Here is a 14864-nt window from a genome sequence, read left to right as displayed (position 1 = left end):
CTACAACTAAAAAAATGTTTTTTTTTAAAAAAAAGAATATATTATAGTCAGGCATGATAGCACACACCTGTGTCCTATCAGCTTGGGAGGATGAGGCAGGAGGATGGCAAGTCCAAAGCCAGCTTCAACAAAAGTGAGGCACTAAGCAACTCAGTGACATCCTGTCTCTAAATAAAATACAAAATAGGGCTGGGGAACCAGTTCAGTGGTTGAGTGCCCCTGAGTTCAATCCCTAGTACCCCCACCCCCCAAAAAGACTTTATTATAGATAATACTTAGACCCCTGATCTGCCCCTTTGCTATTCTGTTTGCTTCCCACTTGCCTCATGAGCACTATTGTCATCTTGATGCCCACCTTATGCATGTTTTAATGCTATTTCATGTGAATATATTGTTTTACTCTGAGGATAAAATTTATAGAGGTGAGAATACACTCAGTATATCTGAATTGTATGCTTCAAAGGGGTTAAACTGATAAAACTTTTATGTATTTTAACCAAATGCACATAGAAAATACCAATTTAAATGGACTTTATGTTATACTTTTTATGAAAACTTTCCCATTCAACCGTCTCAGGCTGAAGAATTCTTTCTTTAGTACACTTCGTGTACTTGCTACAGATGACCTCAACCACAACCCTTTATGGCCATAGGTGTACGGTTCTTTTTTTTTTTTTTTAAGAGAGAGAGAGAGAGAATTTTATTATTTATTTTTTAGTTCTCGGCGGACACAACATCTTTGTTTGTATGTGGTGCTGAGGATCGAACCCGGGCTGCACGCATGCCAGGAGAGCACGCTACAACTTGAGCCACATCCCCAGCCGGTGTCTTTAACTCTTGAATGAGGAACCCTGGGACCCCCAAAATCTAGATATTCTTTTTTTGGTATATTATACTAGTGAGAAGTCTATGTTCTCAAGGTCTGTGGAAGGGAAGGAGAGACAGAGGTTGAAATTGAGGAAAGGAAGACTCTAAGAGTAAATACTCACAGGCTTCTCAAAACGTGAACAATGAAGGTAAAATAGGGTGATGGTAAAAGGTGGAAGACAGACTTTTGAAGGAATCTGTGGATGAGTGAGGAGGAGGATGGTGACCCTGGAGGTGAACTAGCAACACAGGAAGAGTCGGCAAGAAGGATGAGTTCAGCCAGCCTCAAAGAATTTAAAGTGTAGGGAGAATTTTATTGACACTTGCAAAGGAAATTCAGGGAGCACAGTGCAGTGAATTGAGAGAACTTGTTAAATCAAGATCTGCTGAAAATGTTAAGTTTTTGTAAAAAGGCTTCAGTGTGGGAAATAGCTCCATGAGAATTGACTTTCAGTCCCTCTTAGATATCCCTGAATGACTTGTGATTAGGAGATCTGCAGGAACATGAACACTACAGCGAGCCACAGTAGTTATCAGGGCTTGCTTTATCTCATTCATTCTGGAACAACCCTGTGAGGTCTGTAATAACATCTTCCAGAACTTATGAATGAAGACACCAGGCTTAGTGTGGTTAAGGGGCATGCCCAGCCTTCACCCTCCCCCCCTCCATGTTGCCCCTTATGCCAACCGACTTGCTAGAACCAGCCACCATGCCAGGACATTTTAGAATAACATGCTAGAACCACCTGGTCCCCAGGGTCATCAGAACAGCTCTCTGTCTAACACTACTGACTGACATGGCCTTCCCAGTGACTCACTGCCCTCTGCCACTCACTCCAGACCCACAAGTTCCCACAAACCATCCTGCCACGTGGGAGTCACAGGGGTCCTGCTGCCTCTGACACTGCAGATAGGAGTTAATGATAAAACATGTTGAAATACATTAAATAAGAAATAAATAGGGGAAATACAGTAAGAAGGGGCCTAGGGAGAGAGAAATGAAGGCCTTCTGTTTAGGAGGCAGGATACTCCCTGGGGTGTCCTCAGAGTCAACCTCAGTCTTCTGGTCAACCTACCTACTTTCAACCTGGGCCCAGATGTTATGATGGAAGAGGAGGAAGACAGGGAAAACAAGAACTTTATTAGGGAAACACAAAACCATGGTAACTCTACAACACGGGCTGGGGAATCAATTAAAATTCTGGGTGCATAGGGTTCCCAACTAGAGGGATTCTTGAGGTTGGAGCCTGTGGCCTCCAACCAAATGTCTTCTCTTTAGCGCCAGCAGGATGAGACCTTCTTGGCCTTCTCACGGCGGCGCTTTCTCCCTGGCAGGGAGGACACAAATCGCTTCCTGAGCCAATGGAAAAAGCCCTGGAAATTCATGCAGGAAGTGCGTTCTTTATCTGAAGGCAGGTCCCCCTCCTCTGGCTGCTCTGATGACCCTGGGGAGCTCTTTGCAGTGCCACGCTCCTGGCTTTCCATCTGCCAAGACAAAGAGGAGGACTTAGAGACATTCAGGGTCAGCAGCAACGGGGCCAATATTACTCATTTATGGATTTCCAATTTACTTTTTTACCAAAATGAGCCAACTGTCAATGCAAAGTGTCAGACTCACTCACATTAAAGCCACACACAGGCACACACACTGGTCTGCACAGGGCTTCTCTCTGTCCTCCCCCCTCTCTCTCTCAGTGCTCCCTGGCATTGCCCAACACCTCTTCCCTGACCCCTTTCCTGGCTGAGGACCTTCTCCCATTGCTCATCTGCCCAGACACTGGGGTCCTCCTCTGCTTCACAGCAGGTACAAGGACTCCATGCTGTCCCACCTGGCACCCCCACTGGGCCTGTCCCCTCCTCTGCAGGGGGGCAGCTCTGTGCTCACCTCAACAATTTCATCCTTCTCAAGCTCAGGAGGCTTTTTTAGGAACTGCTTGATGTCTCCATTTTCCTGTGGTGTACATTTGGGCAAGTCCTGACAAGCCTCCTCCTCTTCTTCGGGACTGACCTGAGGCATCTGGGAAGACACACTGATGGACAGCTGGATATCCTCCTCCTGAAGAGAATAAGAGAGTACTGGGTCATCATCTTCATCATCATTCAGACTGTCTAGACATACCATAATAGTTTTTGAGACATCATCCAGTTCCCAGACAGTCTGGGTTGTTGTTTCCTTTTGGTACTTGTCCATCCTCTGGTCATTGTCACTTTGAGCCGAGTTAGGTGCTGAGTCTTCTTGGAGGCTGTGCAGATAGGCATTCACAACCTCGTCGATGTCTTCTTCGCCCAGCTCCTCTGGCTTCTCCTGAATTTCATTTCTTCTCCCCATGGGTCCTCTTACACTTTGGGTTCCCCATGGCCCTTGGTCAGGAGGGAGGGAGGGAGGATCCTCAGAGGTCACATCTTCACCCGGTGTGATAGCCTCACTGGCAATGTTTTCCTCGGAGGGGAAATAGCCTATAGAGAGGCTCTGGTGGGAACTGGATTCTGAAACGGACTGCTCTATGTCAGAGCAGCTGCTGCCAGAGGACGAGTCGTCCATGGGGTCCAAGAGCTCAAATGCCCAGTCTCTTTGGACCCTGGAAAATTCAAAAGAAAAACATTAATGGGTGATAAGGGGGAAGGGACTCATGTACTTTTCCAAATGATGCCCCTTCCTTTATCCATTCCCAGCTATCCCACTCAGGCAGAAGTGCATCCTGTATTTGCACTCTCCAGTCAAGGGCACAAGAGGCAGTTCTTTCTCTTTAAAAACTCATTTTATTGAATAATGACCCTCTACCCTGAGCATCTCCACCTGATACCTCTCATGCTTTGTCTTATCACTACAGTGGGAGGAACTGCCTGCCATAAAAGATAGGTGTATAAATTTGAAAAGTATAGGAAAGTCAATGGTGTAAATAAATATCAAATATCCCACCATCTAAGGAGAATGACAATCCTCAGGGAAAGAATTTGGTACATTCCTTTATAGTCTTCTTTTTCCTATATGCATGTGTGCGCACATCTATATATATGGGAATTTACATCAAAGACAGTGAGATTATTAAATTTTGTAGCACAACCTGCAGGAAACACATATATGGCTATTCTGTAATCCTTAAGAACTTTCTCATTAACTCTCTTTGGTGATCACCTGAGACAGGGGCAAAATATTATATTTTGGATGTGAGATGTCCATCGTAAGCTCTTGTTAATTCCAGAATATTCAGAGGTCAGAGGAGTAGAATTGTGAGTGCAGAAACCTAATGAATTGATCGACCATTAACATAGGTGATCAATGAACCTTAGATAATTAAGACCATTAAGAATGGTCTTATTAATGATACTAAAGCACCTTATCCACACATTTTTGCCTTTGTTTAAGTAGTCCTGTAGGTGGGATCATTGAATCAAAGATTACAAATATTTTTAAATTATGAGAATTGGGGTTCAATTACTTTCTAGAAAGAATACAGCTATTTAAATGCCCATCCTGACATCATCTGATGGCATCTGTAGTCCAGCATTTCCTGTGATGCCCAGCAAGTCATTGGGGAAAGGAATATACAAACATTGGATTTCCCTTGAGATCGATCTCTCTCTCTCTCTCTCTCTCTCTCTCTCTCTCTCTCTCAGTCTCCTCTTCTCTCTCACACACACACTCACGTACCTTGTAGACTCTGTCACAACTGACTCTATTTACTTTCTGCAGAAAGAGAAGCTTCCAACTCCTCAGGCAGACACAGGCTACCTGAAGTCCTTCAGGTACTGAAGTAACTGAGAAGTGCAACTGTTAGAATCCTTTGAGAACTTTGGGTGCCGTGACAACAGAGGAACACAGGAGAGTCACAAAGGTGGAAGGAAAATGGTGATAGAAAACCAAAGGACCCATCTCCTTGCTTTAGTGATTTATTTGTTTCAATGTGACCAAAGCATATGACAAGAACAACTTAGAGAAGGGAAAGTATTTTGGGACCTCACATTTTCAGAGGTCATAGGTAACTGGTTCCCTTGCTCTGGGTCCTTAGTGCACCAGCCCATCATGGGGGAGGACTGCTGGGGAAAAACAGATTCCCTCCTAATGTGTCCAGAGTTTCTTTCTGAGTGATGAAAATGTTCCAGAGTTAAATGGGGGTGGTGGTTTCACAACCATGTGAATATATAAGAAACCACTTAACTTGCAGTATAGACCTTGGTATGTGAAGTATATCTCAGTAATGCTGCTTAAAAGGGAAAATAAAGCACAGATCTTGGAAATAAAAAAAAAAAAACAGAGATGCTCAAAAAAAATTGAACTTTTATTTACTTTTACCATTTCTCTGAAATGCATTTTTGTACTCAGCTGACAAAAGAGAACACGAACACACACCTTTTGTCCCTATTTGAAATGTGCAAATAAGGTAGTGAATATCCCAGACACTCACACCCTCTCTTGCCCCAGAAAAAAAATGATACTGTTTGTAGTTTAATAGGTTTTTTTATTTACTTAGAATGTTTTTCTAAAGCATCATAGAAATAGCAATGGCACACACCTCCTTGGTGGTCATGCTGAGGAGTACAGTCACTTCCCAGTGAAAACCGACCTTTTACCTCTCCTAACAGATTAGGGGACTTGGAGCCCTCCTTCACAATACCCCCAGTGTTCCTTTCCTTCTAGGGCCTTAATCAGACTTGCTGGCCTTGCTCTTTTAGATGACAGTTTGATTATCTAAAATGCCATAAACTACCTTGTCGTGAAGTAAGATCATAATAAATCTTCAGGTATTAAAAATGATAATGGATGGCGTTGGAGAAGGTAATGCTAAGTAAAGATAGACAATCCCCCCCACAAAAAAATGCCGAGTGTTTTCTTGGATGTAAGGATGATGACTCATAGTGTAGTAGGGAGGGGGAGCATGGGAGGAATAGATAGGGCAGAGGGGTGGGAGGGAAGAGGAGGGGACAGAGGATTAGCAAGGATGGTGGAATGTGATGGACATCATTATCCAAGTACATATATGAAGACACAAAATGGTGTCAATATACTTTATATACAACCAGAGATATGAAAAACTGTGGTATATATGTGTAATAAGAATTGTAATGCAAAAAAAAAAAGAAAAGAAGTAAATGTATAAAGACATGAATTGGTGTGAACATACTTTATATACAAAGATATGAAAAATTGTGCTCTATATGTGTAATAAGAATTGTAATGCATTCTGCTGTCATGTAGTTTTAAAAAAATAAAATCAATAAAAAAGGAAAAAAAATGATAATAAGTTGTGAATCTATGCTTTAGATCTAAAGTCAATAGCTGGAGTGACTTTAAGAGATGGAACACTTCCTGAAATCCTTTTGACTCAATAGGACTTGGAACATAAATACATACAGGAAACTTCTAATTTATAAGTTAAGCCCATATGATGGTTATTTTATATTGTCAACTCCATGGGCTATTTATTAAGTTTCCAGATATTTTTTGATTAAGCATCATTCTAGGTGTGTCTGTGAGGATGTGTCTGGATGAGATTAATATTTGTTCCACTAAGCCAGGTATGGTGTGGTGCAAGCCTGGAATCCCAGTGGCTTGGGAGGCTGAGGCAGGAGGATTGTCATTTCAAAGCCAGTCTTGGCATCTTAGCAAGGCCCTAAGCAACTCAGTGAGATTGTCTCTAAATAAAACATAAAAATAGGTTGGGGGTGTTGCTCACAGGTTAAGTGCCACTGGGTTCAACACACAGTACCTAAACAAACAAATAAACAAATAAAGAAAGAAATTTAACCGAGTAGACCCAGTAAAGCAGATTGTCCTCCCTAGTGTGTGTGGGCCTCTTCCAAATCCATTGGAGGTCTGAATAAAACAGAAGACTGCTCTGCCCAACTGTCTTGGAGCTTGGACATCAGTCCTCCCTGCCTCTGGACTTGGACTGGACTTGTCCCATCAGCCCTCCTGCTTCTCAAGCCTTCAGACTCCGACTAGAACATTACCACTGGCACTCCTGGGTCTCTAGCTGGCAGATGGCAGGTCCTGGACTTCTCACCCTCCGTAACTCCATGGGCCCATAACTTGAAAAAGTTTCTATGTGTACAATCTTTTATGTGTTTCACATTTCTTATTATTTTTCTTGGTACTAGGGACTGAACCCAATAGTGATTAGCCTCTCAGCCACATCCTCAGATATTTTTTAACATATATTTTATTTAGAGACAGTCATCTTGCTGAGTTACTTAAGAGTGCCATGCTATGTAGTTGAGGCTGGATTTAAACTTGAGATCCTTCTGCCTCAGCCTCCTGAGCCACTGGGATTACAAACATGCACCATCACACACAGACTACAATTTCCTACTTATTCTGTTTTTCTAGAGATTCCAGATTACATACTATACTCCTCCTTCCTTCCTTCCTTCCTTCTATCCATTCTTCTTTCCTTCCATCCTTCCTTCCTTCCTTCCTTCCTTCCTTCCTTCCTTCCTTCCTTCCTTCCTTCCTTCTATCCATTCTTCTTTCCTTCCTTCCTTCCTTCCTTCCCTGCATCCTTACTTTTTTCCTTCCTTCTTTCTTTCCTTCCTTGCAATGCCGGAGATCAAACCTTGGGCACACTAGAAAAGCACTCTACCACTGAGTTATTCTCACAGCACGTTTTTTAAATTTTATTTTGAGATAGGGTCTTTCCACGTTGCCCAGGCTGACCTGGAACCTGTGATCCTTCTGCTTCAGTCACCAAAGTAGTTGGGTTACAGGATGCACCACTTCACCTGGCTTCCATTTATGAATTGATGATGTTATTTAAAAGTATAAAAAGAGGCATTTTGAACCTGTCACAGGTTGTGTGGAACCCTCAACAAAGCCTCTGTGGATTCTTGCCCACTTACATCACCTTACTGAAGTTATGGTAAAGTGACAGACAACTCCAACTATGGGACATGTGACAAAATATCTGATCATTGTCAGATCATGAAAGGTGAGGGAAGACTGAGGACCTGTCACACACTGCAGCCAAATCATGGGAAAGTACATTTAAGTGCAACTTGTGTTTCTAATGATCTCACAGAGTAGGAAAAGGACCTTAGTGGAAGAACTGGGGCCGCTCCAGGGCTGTCTCTGTGCTAGTCAATGGTACTGCACCAAAGTTCCCACCGTGGTCTGCTCACTGTGGGAGTCGTGTAAGATGTCACCCTTGGAGCAGTGGGCTGAGGGACATAGGGATGCCCTTCAGTAGGCATGCACCTTCTCTGGAAGTGCAGACTGAGGCAAAGATGAAAAGGTCAAAAGCAAACACAGTAAAGTAGGAAAAATGAAAAAAAAAACACGTTTTACAACTAAGTTTGTCAGGCCTTAATACTTTGCCATATTTGATTCACTACATTCTAATAAGAATAACAGAGGGCTGGGGTTGTGGCTCAGCAGTAGAGTGCTCGCATAGCACGTGCAAGGCGCTGGGTTTGATTCTCAGTATCACACAAAAATAAATAAATAAAATAAAAGTATTGTGCCCAACTACAACTAAAAAAATGTTTTTTTTAAAAAAAAAGAATATATTATAGTCAGGCATGATAGCACACACCTGTGTCCTATCAGCTTGGGAGGATGAGGCAGGAGGATGGCAAGTCCAAAGCCAGCTTCAACAAAAGTGAGGCACTAAGCAACTCAGTGACATCCTGTCTCTAAATAAAATACAAAATAGGGCTGGGGAACCAGTTCAGTGGTTGAGTGCCCCTGAGTTCAATCCCTAGTACCCCCACCCCCCAAAAAGACTTTATTATAGATAATACTTAGACCCCTGATCTGCCCCTTTGCTATTCTGTTTGCTTCCCACTTGCCTCATGAGCACTATTGTCATCTTGATGCCCACCTTATGCATGTTTTAATGCTATTTCATGTGAATATATTGTTTTACTCTGAGGATAAAATTTATAGAGGTGAGAATACACTCAGTATATCTGAATTGTATGCTTCAAAGGGGTTAAACTGATAAAACTTTTATGTATTTTAACCAAATGCACATAGAAAATACCAATTTAAATGGACTTTATGTTATACTTTTTATGAAAACTTTCCCATTCAACCGTCTCAGGCTGAAGAATTCTTTCTTTAGTACACTTCGTGTACTTGCTACAGATGACCTCAACCACAACCCTTTATGGCCATAGGTGTACGGTTCTTTTTTTTTTTTTAAAGAGAGAGAGAGAGAGAATTTTATTATTTATTTTTTAGTTCTCGGCGGACACAACATCTTTGTTTGTATGTGGTGCTGAGGATCGAACCCGGGCTGCACGCATGCCAGGAGAGCACGCTACAACTTGAGCCACATCCCCAGCCGGTGTCTTTAACTCTTGAATGAGGAGCCCTGGGACCCCCAAAATCTAGATATTCTTTTTTTGGTATATTATACTAGTGAGAAGTCTATGTTCTCAAGGTCTGTGGAAGGGAAGGAGAGACAGAGGTTGAAATTGAGGAAAGGAAGACTCTAAGAGTAAATACTCACAGGCTTCTCAAAACGTGAACAATGAAGGTAAAATAGGGTGATGGTAAAAGGTGGAAGACAGACTTTTGAAGGAATCTGTGGATGAGTGAGGAGGAGGATGGTGACCCTGGAGGTGAACTAGCAACACAGGAAGAGTCGGCAAGAAGGATGAGTTCAGCCAGCCTCAAAGAATTTAAAGTGTAGGGAGAATTTTATTGACACTTGCAAAGGAAATTCAGGGAGCACAGTGCAGTGAATTGAGAGAACTTGTTAAATCAAGATCTGCTGAAAATGTTAAGTTTTTGTAAAAAGGCTTCAGTGTGGGAAATAGCTCCATGAGAATTGACTTTCAGTCCCTCTTAGATATCCCTGAATGACTTGTGATTAGGAGATCTGCAGGAACATGAACACTACAGCGAGCCACAGTAGTTATCAGGGCTTGCTTTATCTCATTCATTCTGGAACAACCCTGTGAGGTCTGTAATAACATCTTCCAGAACTTATGAATGAAGACACCAGGCTTAGTGTGGTTAAGGGGCATGCCCAGCCTTCACCCTCCCCCCCTCCATGTTGCCCCTTATGCCAACCGACTTGCTAGAACCAGCCACCATGCCAGGACATTTTAGAATAACATGCTAGAACCACCTGGTCCCCAGGGTCATCAGAACAGCTCTCTGACTGTCTAACACTACTGACTGACATGGCCTTCCCAGTGACTCAATGCCCTCTGCCACTCACTCCAGACCCACAAGTTCCCCCCAAACCATCCTGCCACGTGGGAGTCACAGGGGTCCTGCTGCCTCTGACACTGCAGATAGGAGTTAATGATAAAGATGTTGAAATACATTAAATAAGAAATAAATAGGGGAAATACAGTAAGAAGGGGCCTAGGGAGAGAGAAATGAAGGCCTTCTGTTTAGGAGGCAGGATACTCCCTGGGGTGTCCTCAGAGTCAACCTCAGTCTTCTGGTCAACCTACCTACTTTCAACCTGGGCCCAGATGTTATGATGGAAGAGGAGGAAGACAGGGAAAACAAGAACTTTATTAGGAAAACACAAAACCATGGTAACTCTACAACAAGGGCTGGGGAATCAATTAAAATACTGGGTGCATAGGGTTCCCAACTAGAGGGATTCTTGAGGTTGGAGCCTGTGGCCTCCAACCAAATGTCTTCTCTTTAGCGCCAGCAGGATGAGACCTTCTTGGCCTTCTCACGGCGGCGCTTTCTCCCTGGCAGGGAGGACACCAATCGCTTCCTGAGCCAATGGAAAAAGCCCTGGAAATTCATACAGGAAGTGCCTTCTTTGTCTGAAGGCAGGTCCCCCTCCTCTGACTGCAATGCTGAGACTGGGGAGCTCTTTGCTGTGCAAATCTCCTGGCTTTCCATCTGCCAAGACAAAGAGGAGGAGTTAGAGACATGCAGGGTCAGCAGCAATGGGGCCAATATTACTCATTTATGGATTTCCAATTTACTTTGTTACCAAAATGAGCCAACTGTCAATGCAAAGTGTCAGACTCACATTAAAGCCACACACAGGCACACACACTGGTCTGTACAGTGCTTCTCTCTGTCCTCCCCTCCCTCTCTCAGTGCTCCCTGGCATTTCCCCAACACCTCTTCCCTGACCCCTTTCCTGGCTGAGGACCTTCTCCCATTGCTCATCTGCCCAGACACTGGGGTCCTCCTCTGCTTCACAGCAGGTACAAGGACTCCATGCTGTCCCACCTGGCACCCCCACTGGGCCTGTCCTTCCTCTGCAGGGGGGCAGCTCTGTGCTCACCTCAACAATTTTATCCTCCTCAAGCTCAGGAGGCATTTTTAGGAACTGCTTGATGTCTCCATTTTCCTGTGGCATACATTTGGGCAAGTCCTGACAAGCCTCCTCCTCTTCTTCGGGACTGACCTGAGGCATCTGGGAAGACACACTGATGGACAGCTGGACATCTTCCTCCTGGGGAGAATAAGAGAGTACTGGGTCCTCATCTTCATCATCATTCAGACTGTCTAGACATACCATAATGGTTTTCGAGAAATCATCCAGTTCCCAGACAGTCTGGGTCATTGTTTCCTTTTGGTACTTGTCCATCCTCTGGTCATCGTCACTTTGAGCCGAGTTAGGTGCTGAGTCTTCTTGGAGGCTGTGCAGATAGGCATTCACGACCTCGTCGATGTCTTCTTCCCCAGGCTCCTCTGGCTTCTCCTGAATTTCATTTCTTCTCCCCATGGGTCCCCTTACACTTTGGGTTCCCCATGGCCCTTGGTCAGGAGGGAGGGAGGGATCCTCAGAGGTCACATCTTCACCCGGTGTGATAGCCTCACTGGCAACGTTTTCCTCGGAGGGGAAATAGCCTATAGAGAGGCTCTGGTTGGAATTGGATTCTGAAACGGACTGCTCTATGTCAGAGCAGCTGCTGCCAGAGGACGAGTCGTCCATGGGGTCCAAGAGCTCAAATGCCCAGTCTCTTTGGACCCTGGAAAATTCAAAAGAAAAACATTAATGGGTGATATGGGGGAATCTACTCATGTACTTTTCCAAATGATGCCCCTTCCTTTATCCATTCCCAGCTATCCCACTCAGGCAGAAGTGCATCCTGTATTTGCACTCTCCAGTCAAGGGCACAAGAGGCAGTTCTTTCTCTTTAAAAACTCATTTTATTGAATAATGACCCTCTACCCTGAGCATCTCCACCTGATACCTCTCATGCTTCGTCTTATCACTACAGTGGGAAGAACTGCCTGCCATAAAAGATAGTTGTATAAATTTGAAAAGTATAGGAAAGTCATTGGTGTAAATAAATATCATATATCCCACCATCCAAGGAAAATGACAATCCTCAGGGAAAGAATTTGGTACATTCCTTTATATTCTTCTTTTTCCTCTTATCTACATATATGCATGTATGCACACATCTATATATATGGGAATTCACATCAAAGACAGTGAGATTATTAAATTTTGTAGCACAACCTGCAGGAAACACATATATGACTATTCTGTAATCCTTAAGAACTTTCTCATTAACTCTCTTTAGTGATCACCTGAGACAGGGGCAGAATATTATATTTTGGATGTGAGGTGTCCATCGTAAGCTCTTGTTAATTCCAGAATATTCAGAGGTCAGAGGAGTAGAATTGTGAGAGCTGAAACCTAATGAATTCATCGACCATTAACATAGGTGATCAATGAACCTTAGATAATTAAGACCATTAAGAATGGCCTTACTAATGATACTAAAACACCTTATCCACCCATTTTTGCCTTTCTTTAAGTAGTCCTGCAGGTGGAATCATTGATTCAAAGATTACAAATATTTTTAAATTATGAGAATTGGTGTTCAATTACTTTCTAGAAAGAATAAAGCTATTTAAATGCCCATCCTGACATCATCTAATGGCATCTGAAGTTCAGCATTTCCTGTGATTCCCAGCAAGTCATTGGGGAAAGGAATATACAAACATTGGCTTTCCCTTGAGATCTCTCTCTCTCTCTCTCTCTCTCTCTCTCTCTCTCTCTCTCTCTCTCTCCTCTCTCACACACATACTCACGTACTCACGTACCTTGTAGACTCTGTCACACCTGACTCTATTTACTTTCTGCAGAAAGAGAAGCTTCCAACTCCTCAGGCAGACACAGGCTACCTGAAGTCCTTCAGGTACTGAATCCAGTAACTGAGAAGTACAAGTGTCAGGAGCCTGGGTTCTGAGAACCTTGGCTGCCGTAGCAATAGAGGAACATGGGAGAGCCACTAATGGGAACGGATTAAAAGGGGATGGAAAACCAAAGGACCCATCCCCTTGCTTTAATCATTATTTTGTGTCCCTGTGACCAAAATATAGGACAAGGACAACTGAGAGAAGGAAAAGTTTATTGGGGGCTCACATTTTCAGAGGTCTCAGTGCATAAATGACCTGCTTCCTTGCTTTGGGTCCAATGTGGGGCCACACATCACTGGGGAAGGGCCCAGAGGAGGAAAGCTGCTCAGCTGATGGAGGGTCAAAGAGTCCAGGAAAAGAAAGTGGCAAAGATAGAATAATGCTTCCAAGGACAGCCTCCCATGACCCACCTCCTCTAGCTACACTCCCCACGCCTATACCAACCATCCAGGCAGGCAATAAAATTAGGATGGACTGATTTGGTTACTGCTCTTGCAATCCAATTATTTCATCTCCAGCCATTCTGTAAAGGTCGGGCGAGCATCGGAGGAAGAGACTACCAAGAGACTGTCTCATGCAACAGCAAAGGGTTTATTGGGGTCCAGCATGCTGGGGCTCAGAGCTCACATGAATAGAGCAAAGAGAGATAGAGCAAAGAGCCCTGAGAACAGCTTAAGCAGAGCTTATATACTTTTCTTGGAGAGGGCAGGGAGGGAAGTTACATTCTGCAGTTTGGCAGTTGGGGACAGCACATTCTGGGAACAAGATTAACAGACAGTTCTTAAGATTTCAATAGTGTTTTGTTAAGCATACAGAAAAACAGAGTGACAAGTACCTATTTTATTAACCTTTCAATTCCTCCATTCATACAGGAGCCTTTGGGGAAGATTTCATATTGAAACTAGAGCAGGTGATTAATGGGCCTGAAAGCAAAAAGAGACTCACCAGCCCACACATAATATTTGCTAATACATACAGTATATGTACAGAACATCTCCAGAAGCAACAAGATAGTTATTAAGGGCTGGGGATGTGGCTCCAGCGGTAGTGCGCGCGCCTGGCATGCGTGTGGCCCGGGTTCGATCCTCAGCACCACATACAAACAACGATGTTGTGTCCACCGAAAACTAAAAAAAAAAAAAAAAAGTTAAAAAATTCTCTCTCTCTCTCTCTCTCTCTCTTTCTCTCTCTCTTTTAAAAAAAAACAGTTATTAATATTGGTTGGCTCCAAGTAAGGGAAAAGAGGGTTAGATATAGATGTTTGACCCTATAACATTTAGTACCTTTTGAATTTTATCTCTTTCTTTCATTTTTATTCATTTTTATTTATTTATTTGCTTATTTACTTACTTACTTATTTATTTTATTTGGAGTGCTATTGATGGACCCCAGGCCTCACATGTAGAGAAACGCACTACATTGAACTATACCCCCAGATTCCTTTCGCCGCTTGAACCATGTGACTATATATTACCTGTTTCAAAGAATAAATAGTATTCTAATTCAATAGGCCACCCACAGGAACCTAAAAACACAAGTCCATTAGCCAGTGGTCATTAAGTTGGTTCACAAGTAAAGCCTGTTTCTTCTCTCCTGAGCACAAGGAGTGTAGTTCTCCAAAATGTAAGTGAAGGAGTTTTGGCCGTATCTTGTTTGAAAAATGAAAGACAAGTTGAACTAACCTGAGTCAATCTGGCTGAAGCTATAAAGCCAGTGCATGCTTTTCCACTGTCTCTTTTTCCTGCCTCATGGGGCATGGAACTATCTCACCAGATGGAAGCCTGATTAGCCCAAGTGCATGACTTCTAAGTAGTAGACACCCACCTTTCCACCATCCCTACGCTACAATACACTGGACAGGCAGCATGGGGGAGAAATAACCTTTATTGTTTTAAATGACTGAGTTAATGGA

At 43.3% G+C, this 14864-nt stretch overlaps 2 protein-coding genes across 2 annotated transcripts; both read right to left on the bottom strand.

Annotated features, from left to right (window-relative positions):
- Positions 1-2142: 2142 nt before the first annotated feature.
- LOC143410545 (uncharacterized protein C12orf71 homolog) lies at positions 2143-6887 on the bottom strand. Its single transcript, XM_076871409.1, has 3 exons — positions 6820-6887; positions 2753-3446; positions 2143-2352 (listed from the first exon to the last, which is right to left on the bottom strand). Exons 1-3 carry the CDS (start codon positions 6885-6887, stop codon positions 2143-2145), a joined length of 972 nt encoding a protein of 323 aa, XP_076727524.1.
- Positions 6888-10474: 3587 nt separating this feature from the next.
- LOC143410544 (uncharacterized protein C12orf71 homolog) lies at positions 10475-14787 on the bottom strand. Its single transcript, XM_076871408.1, has 3 exons — positions 14777-14787; positions 11079-11769; positions 10475-10684 (listed from the first exon to the last, which is right to left on the bottom strand). The coding sequence occupies exons 1-3, from the start codon at positions 14785-14787 to the stop codon at positions 10475-10477; spliced, it is 912 nt and encodes a 303-aa protein (XP_076727523.1).
- Positions 14788-14864: the final 77 nt, after the last annotated feature.

The sequence above is a fragment of the Callospermophilus lateralis genome, chromosome 11, assembly GCF_048772815.1.
Source record: "Callospermophilus lateralis isolate mCalLat2 chromosome 11, mCalLat2.hap1, whole genome shotgun sequence".
In the NCBI taxonomy this organism is placed as follows: domain Eukaryota; kingdom Metazoa; phylum Chordata; class Mammalia; order Rodentia; family Sciuridae; genus Callospermophilus; species Callospermophilus lateralis.
The sequence above is the reverse complement of the archived record's forward strand: the minus strand, read 5'-3'. Positions and strand labels throughout refer to the sequence as shown.